Genomic DNA, 22,725 nt, shown 5'->3' on the forward strand with positions numbered 1-22,725 from the left:
CTATCTCAATTAGTGCAAGTCTAATAGAAAAGGAAAAATTAGAGCTGATACTGTTGTTGAAAGAGTTCAAAGACGTTTTCACATAGGATTACAGTGAAATGCCAGGGTTAGACCCCGGGCTAGTGGCGCATATGTTGAATGTAGACCTAGAAGCTAAAGCAGTGGCCCAGCCTGTCAGGATATTCCACACTGAAATAGAAGGGCAAATAGTCAAAGAAGTACAGAAATTGTTGGCTGCGGGATTCATCAAGCTTATTCAACACCTGCGCTGGCTATCCAACATAGTACCAGTAAAGAAGAAGAACAGACAGATAAGATGTTGTGTAGATTTCAGAAATCTCAACAGAGCCTGTCCGAAGGACGAGTTCCCATTGCCAAACATGGATTTACTAATAGATTCTGCGGCAGGAAGTACCATGTTTTTTATAAATTCAAATTTAAAATAGGATAAATTACAATTTACCCACTTGTGGTTTGGTCGAAATTTAAGTTGCCTACCTATGGTATGAAATTGACACTTTACCCACTTGAGGTTATCCTTATCTTTTTTTTTTTTTTTTTTTTTACATTTTATATTATTAAGTGGATTATAAATATTTAAGATAGTAATTAGTATTTAACCTACATGATTATAGAATCTTCAACAAATATTTATAGATTAATACATATTGCTTTTAAATATAGTCACTCTAAGATTTAAATGTGATTTAATAGTATTTTAGAACTTCACAATTCGATAAGTTATCTCTTTTTACGAAAAATAAAATAAATAAAAAGTTGAGTTTGAAATGAGTTTGGATTCATTAATAAATATATGTGAAACAAATTTGAGATTAAATTGCTAAAATTTAATATAATTTGGAACGAGATTGAGATTGAGATTTATATATATATATATATATATATTATAAATTCAAATTTATAATAGGATGAATTACAATTTACCCATCTGTGGTTTGATCGAAATTTAAGTTATTTACCTGTAGTTTGAAATTTGACACTTTACGTATGGTTATCTTTATCTTTTTATTTTTATTTTATTTTATTGTATAGTACTTTAATTCTAGGAAATCAAGTACTAGGTAATTTTTTTTTTCACTTTTTTTTTTCTTTTGTAAATCTTATATTATTAATTGGATTATGAATATTTAAGTTAGTAATTAGTATTTAGCCTACATAATTATAGAATCTTCAACAAATATTTATAGATTAATATATATTACTCTTAAATATAGTCACTCTAAGATTTGAATGTGATCTAATAGTATTTTAGAACTTAACAATTTGATAAATTATCTCTTTTTAAGAAAAATAAAATAAACTAGCCTTTGAGGCTCTTCATTTTTTATTTATTAAATGTTAACAATTTGCATCCATATAATATGAGATTATCACATTTTCCAATCACAAAAATATTTAGGGGTGTGATGAAAAATTTATTTCATCCAAAACGGATAGTACTCATCACATCCTTAGATATTTTTGTGATTGAAAAATGTAGTAATCCCAAATTATAATGAATGCAAATTATTAACGGTTTCCAAAAAAATAGAAGAGCCTCTGAGCACGCGTGTGAGCTTATGCTCAGAGGCTAGTTATTAGGGAAAGATTTTGTGGGAATATTGGGCTTTTACCTTTATTTTGCAAAAATAACAGCAATATGTCCTTGTTTTAAAACTATTTAGGTCCATGCCCCTATTTTGAAACTCGATTTTAACAAAATTAAGTTACAAGTGGAATTCGACATTAGCAATGTCGAGTTTTATGCATATTTTGCCACTTAATTTAAAAAAAAAAAAATTTAAGTGAAACTTGACTTTGCTAAAGTCGAGTTTTAATTAAAAACTTACATATAACTCGATTTTAAGGATATCAAGTTTTAGACCCAACTTGATTTTGTTAAAATCAAGTTTCAAAAATAAGGACATATATTCAAATAGTTTCAAAATCGGAACATATTACTATTATTTTTGCAAAATAAAGACAAAAGCTCAATGTCTCCAAGATTTTGCCGCATCCTTTATACTTATATGGCCTAAGGTCCACCTGTCATTATTGTATGCAACAAAACCTTTTACTTATTACTAGATCACGGTTTTCAGTTCCGTCCGATTTTAAAATTAGGCATAGCGCTAGATTTTTTAAACAAAAAAAAAAAAAAAAAATCATGGAAAGTAAAAGTAAAATTCCGACAGTTTTATTAACCACCAAAAAGTATTTATAAAAATAAAATAAACCAAAAAGAATAAGCAAAGAGAAAAAGAGAGTATTAGAAAACAGAGTCTGTTTGACTTTGTGGTGAAAAAAAAAAAAAGCCCTAGAGCGAGCGTAGATAATAATAATGCAGATTACAGGGGCTGTGAGCGATGTTTTAGTCGCAATTCCGTCGCCCATCAATCACAAGTCCCACGCACTCTCCGATTCCAACCACTTCTTCCTTTCTTCGCGATTTTCTTCCAAAGTAAGTAGACTATACATATTTATGCTTTGCTCTCTTTTTTTTCTCTATATTCTCTTACTTTTTTTTTATTATACTTAAAACTTCTTACTCTTATGTAATTGCCTGCCAATTGAAAATTCATATATGCTTTGTCACTCAACCAATGTAGCCAAAGGAAAACAAAAGGATGAAAATTCATCTCTTATTTTTTTTTAGAGGGTATGAGAATTTAAAATGGAAGTTTCCTTAATCCTTATAATTATTGAGTCTATGTAGTTGAGTTTATTTATTTATTTTTTATTGATAAGATTCACCAGTTTTAGTCAAATTCATACATTTTAGACTTTACCACACAATTGCTATCCTTGTTATTAAAGGGTTTGCTTACTTCTAGTAGTTTTTTAATTGGAATATCTTTTTGTTTTAACGAGAAACTGCCAAATTATCCACTAACTAAATAAAAGGTGGAGATTAAACCCCACCACCACTTGCCATTGTGTATTTAAAATAAAAAAGACCTCTAGTTAAAAAAGTATTGGAGGTAAGTCAAACCTATTATTAAAAATCATAACATTAGGGGCTCATTTTAGAGAAAGTCCCAAACTTGATGTGAAATTCCCTATGAACATGATTTTATTCGTGCGTGCGAGAGGAGGAGGGAGTACGGCATTGTTTTACTCCTAGAGTATTGTATAATTACTCTTTACAGATCCATGTATTGGGATGCTTGTTTTTGTATCTCAAACAAAAGTACATTCTTTTCTAGAGCTGTCCTTCGGTTTGCTTTCCCAAGCTAGGAACTGGACTGCACAAATGTCGAGCAAAAGGCCTCGCCGTTAAAGCCTCGGGGGATTCAAGCGATAATTTGTCACGATTTGCTCCTCTTGAATTTGAATCCTCAGTTGGACAGCTTTTGGCACAAATTTTGCAAACCCATCCTCATCTACTTCCTGCAGCCGTTGATCAGCAACTTGAGAACCTTCAAACTCATAGAGATGCCCAAAGAGAAGAAATTCCTTCCTCTCAAGATCTCCTGCACAAGTAAGTATTCTCATCTCTAGTCCCTAATATTTATTAGTATTCTATAATTGATCATATTAATACAACTATTCATTTGTTAAGTTTTGGAATCCCTTGGATTCATAACAAAGGGATAGCATTGCAGATAATATCTTGCAGTTCGCTTGATGTATGCTGACTTTTGTACTATTAATGATTTCATTCAGAGGTGGTGGACTCCAGAAAAAAACAGTAAACTAGAATATGAGAGGATCTTTGAGGGTACCTTAAAACAACTTGAGGTCATTTTTGTTAGGAATGAAGTATAGCCTTTTTGTGTCAAGGTCATTATGGAATTTATGGGTGCCTCATAATTATATATTGTGATGAGTTCCATTTGAATTTTACTTATGAAAGGAATATATACACACGGAGAGATTTCAATGCTCTCTTAAGTTATTGAAGGATTAGCATTAGGGATAACGGGTCACACGTTCCTTGGTTGAGGCATATCAAACTTGTGTGTGTGTGTGTGTGATGCGATGCTAATTTCTATAAAGTCAAAGACTTGATCAGAAGTAACCAATGTTCTTTGGAGAGGGTGAGGTCATGGGTTTAATGCCCATTGGGTGCGTGTGTACTTACCGATGGTAAAAAAGAAGAAGTAAACAATACGGGAAGAAACAATATATTAGAGTATGAAAGCATCTTTGAGGATGAATTCAAACAACTTGAATTTATTATTGTTAGGAATGTAGCATATTCTCTTTGGCTCTTGGTCAGTATTGAATTTAGTAGTGTCCCTTCTATGAAAATTTTTTGAGAGATTTCATTAATATGGATTTTTCTTACCATGCTTGTGTCCCCAGCTTCAATCATCAATCCTGAAGCTTTTATCTTCCATTTTGAGAGGATGGTTGCCGTGCTGGGAATTATTAATCAGCATCTAACCTTTTCTAGTGCCTCAAAAATACCAAGATGATAGGCTTATTTGCTCTTGGGGTGGAATTAATTTTGCTGTTCTGATACATTTGTGAAATAATTCTTCAAGAACCCTTGGAGAATTTAGCATTCAATATTAGATACAAACATTGTCACTTTGAAGTTCAGAACATGTGTCTGCAATCTAAATGGTAGCCACCACCCTGAATACCCTTACTTTATTCATTCTTTATCCTTAGCTTTAGTTTTGTAGGTCTCATTTTTTGGTTAGTCTTCTTGTAGGTCTTCATGTGGCCTCTAGGTATTCTCTCTCTCTCTCTCTTTCTCTAATTAGCCAAAAATGTCCACAAATTTTCTTGGGCGTCCGGTATGGGTGGGATTCATAGTTTCTTTATTGAATCTAAATTATTCCAACCGGTGGTAGAGGAAGGGGAAAGTTTTTCTGTTTTATGGATGGATTTTTGAATGGGGCAAGAATTTCATGAAATCAGTGGTTATGGGCAAGAAAGTTGCAGTGTTGCCCGGTGGTTGATGAATAATATTGAACTTACTGTTGTTGGGGTTAACCTCAAACAATTCTTTATGTTCAAGGAAGGTGATACCGCTTACACATTTCAATGGAGCTCAAATTATTTTGGGCAATATCTAGTTGAGACTGAAGTCAAGTTTGGCGGGTTAAGGAGGTCTATCATCATACCTAAAGGCAAGGAAAAAAGTGGTTGGAAGGGTTTTGGGATTGAATTAACAAAGTTGCTGGAACCCAATCAACATGCTTTGGTAGGTTTACGTTAGGAAAAGGCTATTGTCTAGAAGCATAAGCACAATTCAGAGATTCAAATCTCTCAGTCTTTCGTAGAAGTGGTGAAAGGGCAAGAGAAGACTAGTGGCATGGAGCAGCCATGGCAACCTATTGTCAGTGGCAAGGGGAAGAGGCGGTTAGGGGTGGAGGACACGGTGAAACCCAGCCATCTAAAGCCCATAAAGATGGTGCCAGTTGAAAAGATTGGTGGTAAACCTAGTTAGATAGCTGTGGGAGGTGGGAATGGCAGTGGTCGGCACATTATGGAAAACGTTAAAGTTGGAGAGAATTCTGGAAGAAATTAAAAAAAGGTTCATGTTACAGTTTAGTTCAAATTCAAATGAAATAAATAATGGGAAGGAGTGTTATATTCGGAATTCATGTTGGATAAGGAAAGGCTGCGTTGGATAAGGAATGGCTTGAGGGTGGAGGTGGTTGAGGGAGGAAAGAGGTGGGTCTCATGGGATTGCAATAAAGGTGACAAAAATTTTTAAATGGATTCCACGAGTAACCATTAGTAAAAAAAAAATTGATGGTCTTAATAGTGAAAATATGGGTCTGGGCCCAAAATTTATCCCTTCTCTTTCAATGGGTCAACAACCACCGAATGACCAAAGAAATGGACCTTATTTCAGCCCAATTCTATCAGGCCCAAGCACATATGAAGTAGGAGAGTGCTCAAAGGCAGGTCAAGCGAGCCTTGTCCCTAAACTCGCGGTAGCAAGACAATGCTCGCGAATTCCGGAACGTAGAGCCATTCTCATATCTGATGGGGTTTGTCTCTTTGGTTTGACGCTGACAACAAAGGGGCAAGAAGCATTGACTTTGTGGTCGGTGTCTTTTTCTCTGATCGATGTTGTATAATATTAGCCCCACCATCTCTGATTTGAATTCTTATTTGCTGGGAGCAATGAAAGATATTTACTCACATCTTTCTCTATAGTGTGATTAAGGGTTCGATCAAAAGACATCTTTGATCCAAGCCGGGATGCATGTTAGAAGTTCCAATGGGATTGACCATAACCCAAGCTGGGATACATGACAACACCGACACTAAAGAGTGAGTTGATGCGGCACATTGGGTTATGGTTCTGACTATAGAGGAGAGTGCAACCTTAGATGTGAGCCCATTGAACATGCTCTAGGAAGGTGACGAGGTCAGTGTTTCTCGCAATCCATTTGATTGGATGATGAGGAGAATTAGGGGCTTTAGTAGATTTTTGGGTTATCTTTTGATGGTTTCGAGGAGGAAGCCATTAATTTGTTCATGGCCATTGAAGCTAAATGGAGGGTACAGACAACACCCATAAAAAATTATGGGTCAAACCAAAGAGGTCTTCGAGAGCTATGAAGCTTGAGGTCATCAGTGAACTATGATAACAAGAGGGGAAGAATTGTTCTAATGAATCTTAGGCTATTATCATGGAATGTGAGGAGATTGAATGATAGGGATGGAAGATTGGAAATTAGAAATTTGTTGAGGATGTGGAAAGCCGATGTGGTGTCTTCAAGAAACAAAAATGGGGGTCATTAATGGAGCAGTAATTTATAGTTTATAGGGTAATCAATTTGTAGATTGGGATTTTGTGCAAGTAGAAGGTGCTTCAGGAGGTATTTTGGTTTTTTAGGACCGATGGGTAGTTGAAACTTGAAAGATTAGATTTTGTGAAGGAATTTTCTCTTTATCGTGTCAATTTCGTTGTGTTGCAAACAACTTCGATTGTATATTCTCAAGAGTTTAAGGGCCGAATCAGGATGGTGATTGCAAGGTACTTTGGGATGAACTTACAGTCATCAATAGTTGGTGGGGGTTACCATGGTGCATTGGGGTGATTTTAATATTTTCAGATTCCAGAGTGAGCGGTTGAGAGGAGGAGGCTTAGTGACTGGTGCTAGTAATGTGGGAATTTTATGATTTTATTTCCGAGCATGGCCTAATGGATTTACCATTGATAGGTGGACATTTTACATGGTCAAACAATCTGGAAACTCCTTCCATATCAAGATTAGATCATTTTCTGGTCACTGGAGATTGGGAGGAACATTTTCCGATTTAGCTCAAAGTCTACTACAAGGTAAATCCTATTTCAAGTTTGAGAACATGTGGCTAAAATTTGATGGATTCATGGAGAGAGTGAAACAATGGTGGCAGGGCTATTTTTTTCAAGGATCTTCAAGTCATGTTGTGTGTCAAAAATTAAAGGCTTTGAAACAAGATTTGAAGTTGTGGAATAAAGAGGTGTTTGGGCATGTTGGGATCAGCAAGCAAGGTCTCTTACGAGAGATAGTGGCATTGGATGCTAGAGAAGTTATGCTCATGGAAGAAATTGGTTGGAGACAAAAATCCAGAGTGTTGTGTAAGGGAGGGAAATCAAAACACTAAATCCTTTCATCAAATGGCAAATTCTCACCGCAGAAATAATTTCATTGGGTCTATTTCTATGGAGGGAACAATAGCCACAACTCAAGAGGCCATATGTGCAGGTATTGTTTAGGTATTGTTCAGTTTTATGAAAAACCTTATTTTGAATCTACCCTGTGGGGATCAATGCTAGATGGGATGCATTTTGATGCTCTTGATGTGGGTAAGGCAGAGGGTTTGGTGGTTCCCTTTGGGGAAGAGGAAGTATTGGAAGCCGTGAAAGACATGAGTGGCGATAAAGCGCTTTAGCCTAATGGTTTTACAATGGCCTTTTTTTCAAACATGCTAGCATATAGTAAAGGATGATGTGATGAAAACATTGGAGCAGTTTCACTCTTTTTGTACCTTTGAAAAAAGTATCAATACTACTGATGCGAGAGATGCAAGAAAGATTTTTGTTTAGTATTATTTATGTTTCCAAGTCAATTGTATTTTTATGTTTTAGGTCTTAGCAGTTTATTTAGCTATTAGTATTTTAATTTGGAAGCAATGTTATTTTTGTAATGAGGCAATTAGGATTTCCTACGCCAATTAGAACTACTGTTTAGCAATCCTTTATAAGCAAACTGTTATACTCCTCTTGGGAGATAATTGATATTTTGATGAATGAAAAATGGCATTTTGGTCTCTTTGGTCTGGTGTTGACTTCAGTTCCACCCTAGGTGTTGACTTCAATTCCGCCCTAAGTATTGACTCCTAGTGGTTTTCCTGCTTGGTGCTTGACTCCAAGCCAGGCGTAGGTGTTGACTCCTAGGTCATATCATTTTATTTTCCTGTCTTTTAATTTTATTGTTCAATAGTTTTGGTTGTCTTGCATCATTTTTGGTATTAGAGCAAAATACAATTTGTTTGAAGCACGAAACACCACTATAGTCAATCCAGAACTAGAAGAAAATCACACCTAGAAAAAAAATTTGTTGAATTTCAGTCATGAAGCCACTCTGAACCAACCCATCAGAAATCCCAATAACTGTTGTCTTCTTAGTTCTTACCACCACTAGAAAACCCCGCAAAAATTTTGCTAGCACCACCATATCACCACCATTGATACAAACATTCCAACCACCCAAGCAGTGCAGAGCCAAGATTTTAGTTTAGAGGGGGCAAAATTAAAAGACGATATTAAAAGTGAAATTAATCTAAAAAATATTAATCAACAATAATAACAAAATAAATAAACAATTGTAAGCAAATATGAATATATTTTATATTATTAAAATAAATAAACAAAAATAACCAATTCATAGCTACTAAAAAATTTACAAACTGATGGAGTAAAAATGCGATTAGTGTTACTTAAAAAATATAATGAATAAATGTTTGAAATTATTTTTTTGTGATTGGTGACATGCCAATTTGTAAGACATAAATAGTAAAATTTGTAGTATCTTTAGCATCTTTCAAGGATAAAATGTTGTGAAAAGTATCATAAATAGTGAAAATGGTGTAAATAATGATATAAAATAAAAAATAAAAAATAGTGAAATAGGTGCAACATGTAGGACAAGACAAAAGCTACTTATAAGAATAGTGAAATTGGTGAAAAGCTTACATGGTTTGGTGTTTGAGAACCTTTTTTTCCTTTTGATTTCCTGTGTCAGAGTCACTTTCAATCAAATAGAAGTCCTTTTTTTCCTCCATGTCAGTAAGTAATTACTTTAGACTACTAATGTTAGAAAATTTTAGGAGGAGTCAAGGGAGGGGCAGGTGCCCCCTTGGCCCCCCTTTGGCTCCACTAGTGCACCCAAGGCCCCAACCCCACGGCCACACTACCTGATCTAGTGTGACCCAAACATAGTTTATTTTTTCTTTTGAGTAAAACTTTAACCCATCATTTCCTAACACGGTCCCAAAAAAAAAAAATCCCAAACTTGTAAACCAACTTAGTTTATTTTAAAAAAACCTGACCCAACTGAATTTGCAAAAGAAGAAGAGAAAGCCAAGCCTAGTCCCACCTGGTCAGCCCATTAACCCAATTTCCAAAAAAGAAGTCAGATTAGCCGATTAAACCTAGAAGGTAGAAGCCAACCTGTGTAGTGTTCTTCAACTTTCAACATCAAGTTAAGCAGTTAAGATTCTTGTTCATTGAGCAATGGTAATATCAAAAACACCTTATTTTGTTGGTTGTAAAAATAATTCATGGGATTATGTCAACTAGATTAATGGGATGGAGTGATTCTTTAAACAAGCAAATTTTGCGGATAACATAAAAGTTAGGTATGCAAAGTTGAAGTTAAGAGATGGAGCACAAATTTTCTATGAGGATCTCGAATATATGCGCTATATAAACCTCTCATTACTGCATGGGAAGATATGAAAGAAAAGTTTTGTGATGAATATGTCACCATACTTTTGAGCTAAGTATCTACCCCAATCTTAGTGTGGTAATTTTCAAGATCAAAGTAACGGTACGAGGAAATGGAATAGCCAGCTAATTGCATGCTTTCATGTCCTCAATGCACTCTTGGACAATCTACCTTTCGTCAAAACTTCAAGGAATTGAAGGAAGGCTTCAAAGAATTAAAGGAATTATTTGAAAAACTAATGAAAAGTGTCCTAGACTTTGCCCAACAAGTGAAGCAAGTGAATACTTAAACTGAATCAATTGGGAAACCAAGGATGACAGATCACAATGAAATTATTGCTGCCCCCATAGAAGACAACATTGATGATGGGATATTGGTAGTGGAGAAACATTCAAGTAACACTAGAGCCTAATGTCGACAGAGATGCACAAGCCCCAACAAGTGTTGGTCTAACATGTGTACAAGGAAACGAACCTTTTGAAGAGCAGCAAGGTGAAGAGACGGTTTCTCAAGAGAGTATTATGTTAGAGTGTGCACATGATGTGAAAGTTGAATTTGTTGATTGTGCTTCTGATCAACCTTCCATAGTGCTTGAAGATCTACATCTTGGTGAAGTTGAAGAGGTTGAAACCACAATGCTTCTTATGGTTCTAGATGAGATTATGCTGATTCCACACTTGATTTTGTGATTTCAAATGACTTTGATGTGGTGGAATTCAAGGTTTTCCATTTCTCTGTGCTCCATAAGGTGATTATAGACTTGAAGCAAGTGTTACTTGTGAGCTTCCTAATCCTTCAATCCTTCAATGAGATCTTGGTGATTAGGATAGTGTTGAAAAAGAAATGCAAGTGGCAGCAATTTTAGAATTAACACACCTTGAACTATGTGTGGTGGATCTAATAAAATCTATTGGAGAGTCACTACTTGACAGAGAGAAAGTTAAATGAGATTGCAAAGAATTAGGGTGCTCATATTGTAAAAAAATGAAAATGAGTTTGATGCATCTGCTACTCATCAATTCTCATGGTGCCTGAAGTTGAAAGGCTTGGTACAATGATGTTTCTTATGGTTCAAGATAAGGCTGTTTCGTTTGTAACACTTGACTCCACCTTGATAGCATTTTGCTTATTTGCTGAAAGAGGGTATAAGTAGAGTTGTACCTAGAAAAATCAAGGCTTTAAAAAAGTTGTAAATAAGTAAATAAGCTAATAAGTTAAAAGAAAAAAGCTAATCTAAATGCATGCTTATCATTTCAAACTAATTCAATTATATGGTAGAATAGAAGGATTCTTTGTTCTCAGTGCTGTCAAAAGTGCATCAAGAGTTGTTGCAAGTATCAAGTTCTCCTTAAAAACTCTAAAAACTCAAGATCGAGTTTTCTCCAACCAAAAGAGAATGATGTAGAGAGCCGAGCAAGAATTAATGCTGATTGATTTTGTTTCATTTGAATTTTATTTTGATTCCATTGTTTCTTTCCTCTTATTTGTTGTAACCCTAGAAGCTCTACTTAGCGCTCTGGAAAAACATTGTGGGAGACATGATTGATGAATAAAATTTTATGTTGGAATTTCTCAATATTGGTTGCTAATTCCTAGCAACTTAGGTACTAATTCCTAGGTTTTCCTGCTTGGTGTTGATTTCAAGCAACTCTCAGTGCTTATTTGTAGTTCCTATTGTTTTTTTTATTCTTTTGTTTCCCAAACACAAGCCCCCATTTTTAGAGTTAATTCTTGCATCAACCACTGGCAATAGTGCACAAAAGGCTATAAAGATCTATAAAAATAATCAATTTCTTTTACAGGTGTATTGGCTTGCATCATTGTATCCTTTTTTTTGGGGGTTGGGGGTAAATAATTTACCCCAGTTGCCTGCCAAATTGTTCACCCGCTGGTAATATGTTGTAACTGATTTAACTAAAATTGTGTATTTTAGGAGAATTGCTGAAGTCAGAGAGAAAGAAAGGCAGAAGGCACTGGAAGAGATAATATACTGCTTAATTATACAGAAATTTATGGACAAGGACATTCTGATGATCCCTAAGATATCAGAAACCTCAGAATCTATAGCGCTACTGGATTCTTGGCCTAACCAGGAACACAAACTTGAATCTGTTCATTCCCCAGAAGCTTTTGAGATGATACAGAGCCACTTATCTCTTGTACTTGGAGAGCGACTTGTGGGACCCCTTGATACAGTTGTTCAGATGAGCAAAATCAAACTTGGAAAGCTGTATGCTGCTTCAATAATGTACGGATATTTTCTCAAAAGAGTTGATGAACGGTTTCAACTCGAAAGAACCATGAATACCCTTACTGATGGTTTAAGTAAAGACCAGGTAAGTTTTGATGATCCAGTTCCAACAAAACAGCTCTGGGATCCTAACTCATTGATCCGGGTGTTTACTGATGATGGTGGTGAGAGTGATGGGGGAAATTTCATGAATACTGGTGAAGGCAAATCATACCGACTGAGATCCTATGTTATGTACTTGGATGCAGAGACTCTTCAGAGATATGCTACTATAAGATCCAAAGAAGCTATTTCTTTGATTGAAAAGCAGACGCAGGCCCTGTTTGGGAGGCCTGACATTCGGATTGCAGAGGATGGTTCAATTGACACTTCTAACGATGAAGTACTTGCAATTACTTTCACTGGATTGACAATGCTAGTCTTAGAGGCAGTCGCATTTGGATCATTTCTATGGGTTGCAGAAAGCTATGTTGAATCTAAATACCATTTTGTAAAAAGCTAAAAACAGTATTAGATCTATTTAATGCCCACCGAGGCTGTATAGTTTGTGCTGTATTGAACATGTTGTAATGGGGTTTTCAGTATATAAAATAGTTTGATATTTTGTATCCAAGAGGTACATACCATGTTCATTTTAGATATTGAAATATAGAGAATTACATAACAAGTTAAAGCTCTTGGCCCAAATGCTTAGAGAAAGTAAGAAAAAAGTAAATAGGAGAGAGAGAGAGAGATTACAATTATTTCCCAGGTACCGTTAGTTACTTGGTTTTTGAAAACTGGACGTGAATGTATCTCCAGAGACGGTCTTATAAGATAATTTTCCTTCTTTAATACCTAGAGATGGGCTAAATATGTTGCATATAGTTTGTTTCCTCTTTCTTCCTCCCTACCTGTTGGATATGTTCCCCTTTCAATCTTTCTAACATTAAAATACACCCTCTAGTTGGGTGTCAAGAATTTTGTTAGGTGTCCCTAGGTAGGGTTGCGTGAAGAAGAGATTTAGTGCACGTTTGGCTCTAAATTAAAAATTTAGCTTATTTTACTATTTATGGGTCTCACTGCATTTTTTGGTATTATTTATGAGTCTTACTATATTATTTTAGTTAACTTTTATCTTTATCTACAGTACTTTCAGTAAAAAGTTTTCAATTTCAGCAAAATAAGCAAATTTCAAACAGACCCTTAATTGTTGTACAATTAGAGAAGCTCTTGGGGAAAGTTAGAAGGGACCATTGGTGCCACTCCTTTAGATGCCTACGGCCAATCTCCAATGTATTTATCTACTTTTTCTCAGACAGTTCAATGACAAAGGCAAACAATTTGTTGGGGAGGGGTTAGGCTTAGATTTTGAGTTTGATTCCCGAAATTCTTGTACAGTAAGAAAGAATTATACCATCTTACCAATATTTTCCTGAATCCAAAAGTTGGTAAACCTTCTGTTTTTTTTCTTTTCTTTTTTTATGGGACAATCTTCTGTTTCATGGATGCCTACTACTTCTCATTAATTTCTTTGACTGAACACAGACTTTCTCATATGCATTTTACCACTCATCTCAGTTTGGTTTACCACATCACAAACAGAAAAAAGACTGTACCTATAGACTTAATTGTTTTGTATATATTGTTAGTATGATCTTTGGTTATCTTGACCTTTGTAGTCTTGTAACAATTGGGCCAGCAAGATAGCAACACAAATAAAGTATTGGCCCATGGTCTTTTATTTTTTAAATATTTAATTGAGGGATTTGGCAGATTATTGATGAAAAACGAATAAAACAAAATTTTGAGTGAGACAAACAATTTAGACATATTTGATATCCTGTATTTAAAAAGACAAATAACATGCAATCTGATTGTTGAATAATTGAATTGTGCATACCTGATACCAAATTTGTCCATGTTAGATTTGGTGTGCCATGTTATAATCCGGGAGTGAAATTCCAGATTCAATAATGACTTTGAAGGCAATTTTAAATTTCACATTTCTGAACACCCAGCTGTAAAAAATGTCGGCTTTTTATTATTTTTTTAAATTACGAAATCCAATTCTATAGAGTAGATGTTGGGAAATTGTCTCAAATTCCAATTGTGACTTGGAAAATCAATTAGGTTTTCTAGTTGAAGAATGAAAAATTAATTTGGGTTTCCTTGTTGTAGAAGGAAAGACTATTCCTTGATGTGGAAGGAAGTCTATTCCTTGATGTAGAAGGAAGTCTATTCCTTGTTAAAGAGGTAATGTATTTCTAGTTCAAGAGGGAATAAATTCATTATTAAAGAGGTAATGTATTCCTAATCTAAGAGGGAATATATTTCTTGTTAAAGAGGTAATGTATTCTTAGTTCAAGAGGGAATAGCAAAAGAGTCTTATAAATAGACAATGCTACAAAGAATTTGAGAGTTTTGGCCCGAAAGTCCTCCCTTTGGGGAGAGGGAAAATAGAGCATGAAACCAAGAGAGAGAAAAAAAATGGATTTTCTCTTGGGAGGAACGTAAGAGGAAGGAGAGAGAAAAGAATTGGTTGCTGCCTTTGAGAAAATAGCCAAGGAGGAGAGAACAAAGTGTTGCTGCCTTTAAAAGAGATAATTAGTATGTGTGTGAAAGAAAAAAAAAAAAAAAAGATTTTTCTTTAGCCGTGAGACATATACAAGAATTATTGTAATTGATTTGATAATAATGAAATTATTCGGAGTTTGTCCTATTGTTTTTTTTCCTTCAAGAGAAAGGGTTTTCCACGTATATATTTGTGTTCTTGTGTGCAATTGCTATTTTGGATTGCTAATATTTGTAATAATATTATTTGAGACCCAACAGTAGAGACATTCCATAAACACTAGCTGCCTTGGAGATCGAGGAATAGAGGATCAAATTTGCAAGGCTTCGTCCTAACCTTGTGGAAGATTTCTTTCACTTATGAGGTTTTCACTTGTTGTGGTTTCTTTTCTTTTTATATAGTGTCTAAAGATCTTCCCACTTTGAGCTCCCATGCGGATGCTCCATCACAAACAAGGACGGCTCAAGCATCAATAGTTTATAAAAATTGTAAGGTCTCGATTTGTGGTCCAAACCTAAACTGTATGGGATCTCAACCCAGTGAGCCAAATACAATAAATTTGTAGAGAGTAGGTCAAAGAACCAGACCCTAATGAGTTGAACAACGACTAATATTAAATTAAATGACAATCAAACACAAATAAGAGATTTTGATCTCAATGGACTTTCAGTCCGAGGAGGTCACAATTGTATGTACTGATCACAGTTAGATACAAAGATAATTTAGATTGCTACAATATTTTTTTTTTTTTTTATCCACTCTTCATGAAGAGTTTTTCACATTATATATATATATATTCCTTTAAACCATCTTCATCCTACACCTGTTGATCATCCGAGCTCTTATTTGAGTACTTGTCCCATTAGACACCGTCTCTGATTTTCTGTAAGTTGTGGTAGTCAAGGTAACAGTGTTTAGGGTCTTCTCCACATAAATGCAATCAGAAAAGTAGCTGCAGTACATTTAATACGGTGGTGGCAGCTTTCCCTTAGATATTTTAGATTTCCTTCATTCTCGTATGTTCATGAGGTATGTCCCTATCATTGGAGTTTCTTGGAGTATCATTCTAATTCATGGAGTACACACTTTGAACTATATTCACCATGACCGAGGAGGAGTTCATCCTCGGACAATCCTCTCATTTGTTCCCTACATGTGAGACTTTAACAAGGAACATCTAATAATTATTTGCTTCTCCTCGGATCTATCAATGTCCTCGGACAAAACTCAAAGCCCAATATACGATCTTGGACCCTTACTCCTACAAAAATGTTATAAAATAGTTTGTGGCTATAATATTACTCTTATAACTAATATTATTCCCATGTGATTCACAGCTTGATGAAAATTTAAATGTAAGCTATTTTTTTTCAATAATTAGAAAAAAATTATTAAATAAATAGTAATAATAAATTATAAAATAAGTAAAAAAAATTTGTTTTAAGTTCTAATTGTTTAGAATTTGTACTTTATTAGTGTTTAATTTCTTTTATATTTGAAAATTCTCTTTGTGATTTGCGTTAATTTCTTAATATAAGATATGAATGAGTTTGATCATTCCTATTTGTATTATATTTAATCTATACTCTAGCCAACACAAAAAAAAAAAAAAAAAAAAGTTTCTCAATACAAATTATTTCTTAGTGATAGTCTAATTAAAAAAAAAAAATCAACACATTGTACAAATTAAATATAATAATGAAAACCAAAAAAAAAAAAAAACATACACAAAAGAGTTCAAAATTTGAGAATACAAAATAAAATAAAAACTTACATAAGAGAACCAAGAACTTAAAAGGATTGTCCATTGTTTTGCTTTTTATAGTAAATTTCATTTGGCATAATATTATGCACACAAATTCAGAAGCAAAGAACAATAAATAAGATGAATTTATTAGATTAAAACAAAAGTGTAAGTTGCATATTGGGAAAAAAATGTGAAAAAACATACAATAATGTTGGGTGTATTATGTGAGATTTAATTATATGGATGACTTTATTGATTAAGAGAAATTATATCGAAAAACCATGGATTAATATATACATATATATATTGTAAGGACTCAATTTGTAACGACCCCAAAATGGTATTGGGTTCGCACGTTAAGGGCCCAAACAATAAAATTTGTAGGGTGTAGGCTTGAAAGGTCAGGCCTTGGTCACTAGACAGTAATTCGTCATGGTTTCCATAGCGATTTGCACAAGGGTGAACCTGACGTGTCTAACAATACTCTTTTCCGATACGTCCTGAGTGGCTCCGGTCCCTATACCTCGTCCAAGGAGCTTCATGTTCTTATTATTCTCATTTTTTAGGACTCCATGGTCAGGGAGACGACTTGTCCCCCCCTCTCTAAATTGCTTCTCTTTCCTTTTTATACTAGCATTTACCCTCTCTCCAACGTCCACGTGTACGCTCAACTTTCTGGGTTTGATACTTGTCCTATCAGCCCATACCTAGAGTGGTTGGGGGTGGTTGTAAAAGCTGAAGAACATGGCGAAGAGCATGGACCTATCAGGCGCAGAGTTCTTTATTACAGTTTTGGTAGCTTTTTACTTGGGCCGCTTCTATACTGTGCTTGCCCTTTCTTTTAGGGGCACTATGGGATGCCGAGAACAAGATTATTTTCAACCATATCCTTAGGCCTTTTTGGACTTTCATTGTGCGTCCTCGGCAATATCTCTTCTTGGCTCGGACCTTGGGCCTTAATATAAAGTGGGCCGGGGTCAAATTCTCTGACCCCACATATATATATATATATATATATATATGAAAATTTTGATAATAGATTATTAGTTGGAGTAGAATTTAAATTTCTAAAACTTAGATTATAAAGTTTTATTTAAATTAAATTATTGTTAAATCTTGTCCTTTAGTCAAGAGTTCTATACCTTAATATTCTAATAAAATATTAATTTAATAAGATGCAAAATTTTGATGATCGACTTTTAGTTTTAGTTAAATTTAAAGTCAAAAGTTTTTTTTAAGAAGGAAAATGTGGGTTCTTGTTTGGATTTAAGTTTATAATTTTTTATCAATGACTTTTAGTTTGAATAGAATTTAATATTATTGAAATATTTAAGTTTAGAAATTTTTGATAATAGATTTTTAGTTTGAATATAATTTAAATTTGTTGAAGTTTAAATATATAAAAATAATTTACTAATTAGTTGTTCTTAAAATATTAATAGTATTCTTTTAGTTAGAGTAGAATTAATATACTAAAGTGTCAAATTTCAAACCACATGTAAGTTGTAATTTGCCCTTTAAGTTTAGATTTTTATTCTTATAATAGACTTTTAGTTTGAATAGAATTTAAATTTGTTAAAATTTAAATGATAAAGTTTTACCTAAATTAAACAGTTGTTAAATATTATCTCTTAATTTGACGAAATATATAATAACAAATAATTTGAAATTAATTTTCTAATTAGTGAGAGGAGCCACTTGGCTCAACCATGGCTTCTAGACCCAACTTTTATTATATAGTTTATAATATGATATGATATAGTATATGATTTAATGATTTAGAGGACATTAGCCTCCCTCTTCTTCCAATAACTATTTAGTATTGTTTTTCCTCAATAACAAAAAAAGCTAAAGAAAAATAAATAAAAAGACTTTTGAATTGAAATATGCACGTTATCCCCCGGACTATGGGAAGTATATTGGTCAAAATGCCTGAATTGAATAACTGTAAAATTTAGAGAACTCAATTAAACAAAAGTAAAGTTAAATAACTTAAATGAATTTCAGTCAAATTTAGAGGGTGCACTTTGAATTTTAGCAACAAAAAAAAAAAAAAGAAAGAAAAAGAAACTATAGATATATATTTATTCTTTCAATGTCTTGGTTTACAATAGGGAAATGAGACTTGAAGAGCTATCAATAAAGCAATTTCTTTTTAGTACAAGGATGGAAGACAAAAAATTGAATTCCAATATTCACAACTCAAATGTTCTATTTAATTTCCTTACATATTACGTATGTACATATCTAGCTAATGAAATTCTCCAGTTTTACATTTGATATATGTGGATATGGCATTGGCAGGATGGATATACCTTGCGTTGAAATTTGCAAATGGCATGCTGCATGATTAATGCCAGTCACAAAAGAAGGGAAGGAGAGAGAAATTGAATATACGGTTGTTGAACAGCCAAATCACGAGAGTGAGAGAGAGTGATTGAGATTCGATTGTTCACTTCAACAACCGGATTGTAAAATGCCATATGGTTGTTTAACTACTGGATCATGCAACATAGTATATTTGGTGCCACATAGGTACGAACTTTTTAAGTATTGAATATATGTCTCTAAATTGTTCAATCTCATCCCAAAATTCTTAAAAAAAAAAAAAAAAATTTATTTCTCACCAATAAGCTGCTAAATTTCCCTTTATAAGTTGCCAAATTTTTCTATACTATGAATAAGGTATTAAATGAAAATACATTTATAGTTTTTTTACTATTGTTATAAGTCTAAGAAGCTAGAATGTCAAGAAGGAATATAAATAAAAAATTATTAAAATAAAGGAACAATAAGAGATAGTAAATGTTAATGATGATGAAGAACATGTCAATGAAGAAATAATTTCACAAAATGAAGAACATGATAATAACATTGACTTGGATGTAGGTTTTTTTTTAGAAAGACTTGGATGTAGTTGATTAGCCCAGATGATAAATATGATAATAATAAAAAAAAAATTTGGCTTATATGTCATATATTATCACTTTTAAGATTAATCAATTTGAATATGTATGTTATAAATAATTAAATATATGCTAATTTGATTGATTTAGTCAACTCTGTTAGTTTGATTAAATTAGTCATTATTGGAATATATTTTAAATTTATAATGAATATACCTTTTAATAATTGACGTGGCATCTATTTTTAAGGTTTTGTTCAAGAATTAGTAACATGGAATAATTTGAACCATTGGTTTTTAAATGAGAGGTCAAGATTAAAAGAACTCTATTTGATAAAGTACAATAGGAGCTCAGGAGGATCTGAATCCAAATTTCGATAATGCCAAGGGGAAATTGCCCCCTCTTTACCCCTTGACTATGGTCTTGTATTGACATTTTTGTTGGAAGCATCAAAATGTGATATTAGTTGAGTTATAATGGTTTCTCATTATATATATATAATTTAGAATTTAATTGGTTTTAGACTCTTCAATTTTCGTATCTAATAATTTACTTACCACAAAAATTAAAAACTTAGATGGATACATGATGGAAAATTAGCTTCCAATTGAAATCCAACTTAGAATGTAATTGAATTTGGACTTTTCGATTTTTACATTCAATAATTCATTTGACACAAAATTAAAAATTAAATAAGATACGTGATGCAAAATTAAGAATCTAATTAAAATTTAATTGGATTTTTACTAAGGTTTAGCTATTAATATATATATATATATATATATATAGATAACTTGACATAAGGAGGATATTTAATAGCATTCATTTGATTGAGTTTATCAATTTTAATCTTAAAATAGAATATATAGTTTTTTAAAAATTACTTTTTAAAAAATAATTAATATCATTCATTTGGTTGAGCTTATATCTTTAATCTTAAAATAGAGTATAGTTTTTAAAAATTTACTTTTTTTTTTCAAAATAAAATTTATTTTACACAATAATCAAAGTAAACTAATAAAAAGTAAATTCATCTAAAAAAAATCTAAGATTCAAATTTTGATTAAATTAAAAACTAATTAGTGTTGTGATATGATAATAAAAAAAACAATCATCAACCCCATTAATTATAATCCTATTGCATCTTTAAAGAAGATAAAAAAAAAATTCCATGTACAATGAATAGTTTTCTATCATTTTTTCACATTATTGTGATGTGACAGATAATTTGGTGAAAAATAGAGATAAAAGGTGAGGTTTAGATTGAGATTAAAGTGAGGAGAAATATATATATATATATATATTTTTTTGAGACAGGGTGATGAGAAGAAATTGAGAAAGAGAAAAGGAGATTGACAAAAACTTCCTTTTACATTTAAGGAGAATTGTCAGTGGAAAACAAGAGGTCATAGTAAAGACAGCGTGGCATTATTAACGCCGCCTTTAGTCTCGGACACGGTTTTTCGGAAGAAGTTTTCCTCTTCAGCTCCTCATAGATCGAAGCATGGTTCCTATTACCCATAATACCCTTCTACTTTTGACATAATTACCTACTAATATTTTTATTTATCCCCTTTTCTGATATGGACAATAATACCCACCTACTGCCACTTGTTTTACGGATTCACTCTTCATCATTATTTAATCCAAGTCCAACCTCTTTTTATTTTTATTTTTATTTTTTTTTAAATGGTAGCCTTATTATTTTCAATGTTGGTTTGGTCTTCTTTAGAAAGATCAGGTTATTTTCACTCTCATTGCCAAACAACCAAGAATATTCAATACACCATAGTAACCTAATCTATTTTTTTAGAAGAAAAAACAAAAAAGTAACCTAATCTTTGCATATATCTATGTATCTTGACCCCCTATAAAATTGCTGAAAATGACCTTATGTTTTTATAATTTAACACGTATGCATCCTTTTGCATCATGATAAAGTTTTTTTAAGTAAGAATAAGAAAATTCTTTTATTTTTTGCTTAAAGAGTAAGAAAATTCTTGTTTTGTTAAAGGAAGGGAAAATAAATAACCAAATTTTGTGTTCACATGTGAGAGAGTGCAATGATATGAAATTTCCTCTATGAAAAAGTTACATTTCATAATTCATACGACTCCATGGCATAGGGAAAAAAGAAGAAGAAGAAAAAACTGACTTGATCCTCAGTGTTTTGAAAGTTTGACATTGCTAGATTTTATTTTGAAACTTTCATACAATTTACAAGGATGATGCCAAATAATTTTAATTTCAACCAACGACTATAGCAGCAGAAGACTCGATTAGAAACCTCATTTTCTGTGTCATTGTCTGAAACTCAAATATGTATAAATTAATCATTTTCTTGTGCAACATCTTTTTAATTTCGTACAAGAAAGCTCATTATTCAATTTTTTTAAAAAGAAGCTTCTGCATGGAACCAGAATCTTGTGACATACACATACCAAAAGAACCCAAATGTGTCTGCATCATATTGGTTCTCACCTATTCCCTTGACTTTCAAGTTTGAAACTGGCCTAAAAAGTAAAAGACAACCCTCCTCCACCGTCCAGTACTGTTGGCAACTTCATGAAATAGAAATTCCTAAATATTATTATCCAATCAATTAATTGTCTTATATACCTAATTATAGTTGATACTTTAGAATCAATCATTAACCAACCCTTAATTTTTAACTTAATCACAAGTTCTCAACCACCTTTATATATATAAATATATATATATATATATAAAATCTTCCACAGTAGCCTTCTTCCTCCTTCACTGTTGGCAACTGCATGAAATAGCAACTCTTAATCATTATTATCATCTCAGCTCCTATTGATAAATTAGAATCCTAGAATCAATCATGAATCTCCCAACAATTTTAATAAAAGTATTCCCCCCTCAACTAAAAGAAGAGCAAGATTTGAACCCATAGTCTATTGGGTTGAACTTAGTTTTCTCACTAAATTATAAGCCTCTTAGAAATAAGATAACATCAAACTTATTATGCATTATTGATAATACAACTTTTTTTATTATAAAAAAATCAATTATTTATGTCAATAATTGTGTACAAGTTTATAAAAAAATTGAGTGAAAAAGTTGGGAGAATCTTTATATGCATTTTTTTTTATTAATAATAAAATCTCAAACTCTAATAAAAATCCAATAAATGACATATTGTATTTACTACTAATAAAAATAATGTCATTAATAATTAATCCATATAAAAATAATTTTTTAATAATTTTGTTAATGAAATAATGCTATAATTAGTTAAAAATTTTGAAAAGGATTATAAGAAAATTTTCGTTTCCTAATTAACATTATTACTATGAATGAAAAATAATCGCTTTCTTTTTTATGACTGGAAGAAA

At 32.7% G+C, this 22,725-nt stretch overlaps 1 protein-coding gene across 1 annotated transcript; it reads left to right on the plus strand.

Annotated features, from left to right (window-relative positions):
* Positions 1-2,254: 2,254 nt before the first annotated feature.
* On the plus strand, positions 2,255-12,772 carry LOC126708831 (UV-B-induced protein At3g17800, chloroplastic). The gene is made up of 3 exons (XM_050408794.1): positions 2,255-2,461; positions 3,207-3,481; positions 11,842-12,772. Exons 1-3 carry the CDS (start codon positions 2,342-2,344, stop codon positions 12,659-12,661), a joined length of 1,215 nt encoding a protein of 404 aa, XP_050264751.1. The 5' UTR covers positions 2,255-2,341; the 3' UTR covers positions 12,662-12,772.
* Positions 12,773-22,725: the final 9,953 nt, after the last annotated feature.

The sequence above is a fragment of the Quercus robur genome, chromosome 12, assembly GCF_932294415.1.
Source record: "Quercus robur chromosome 12, dhQueRobu3.1, whole genome shotgun sequence".
In the NCBI taxonomy this organism is placed as follows: Eukaryota; Viridiplantae; Streptophyta; class Magnoliopsida; order Fagales; family Fagaceae; genus Quercus; species Quercus robur.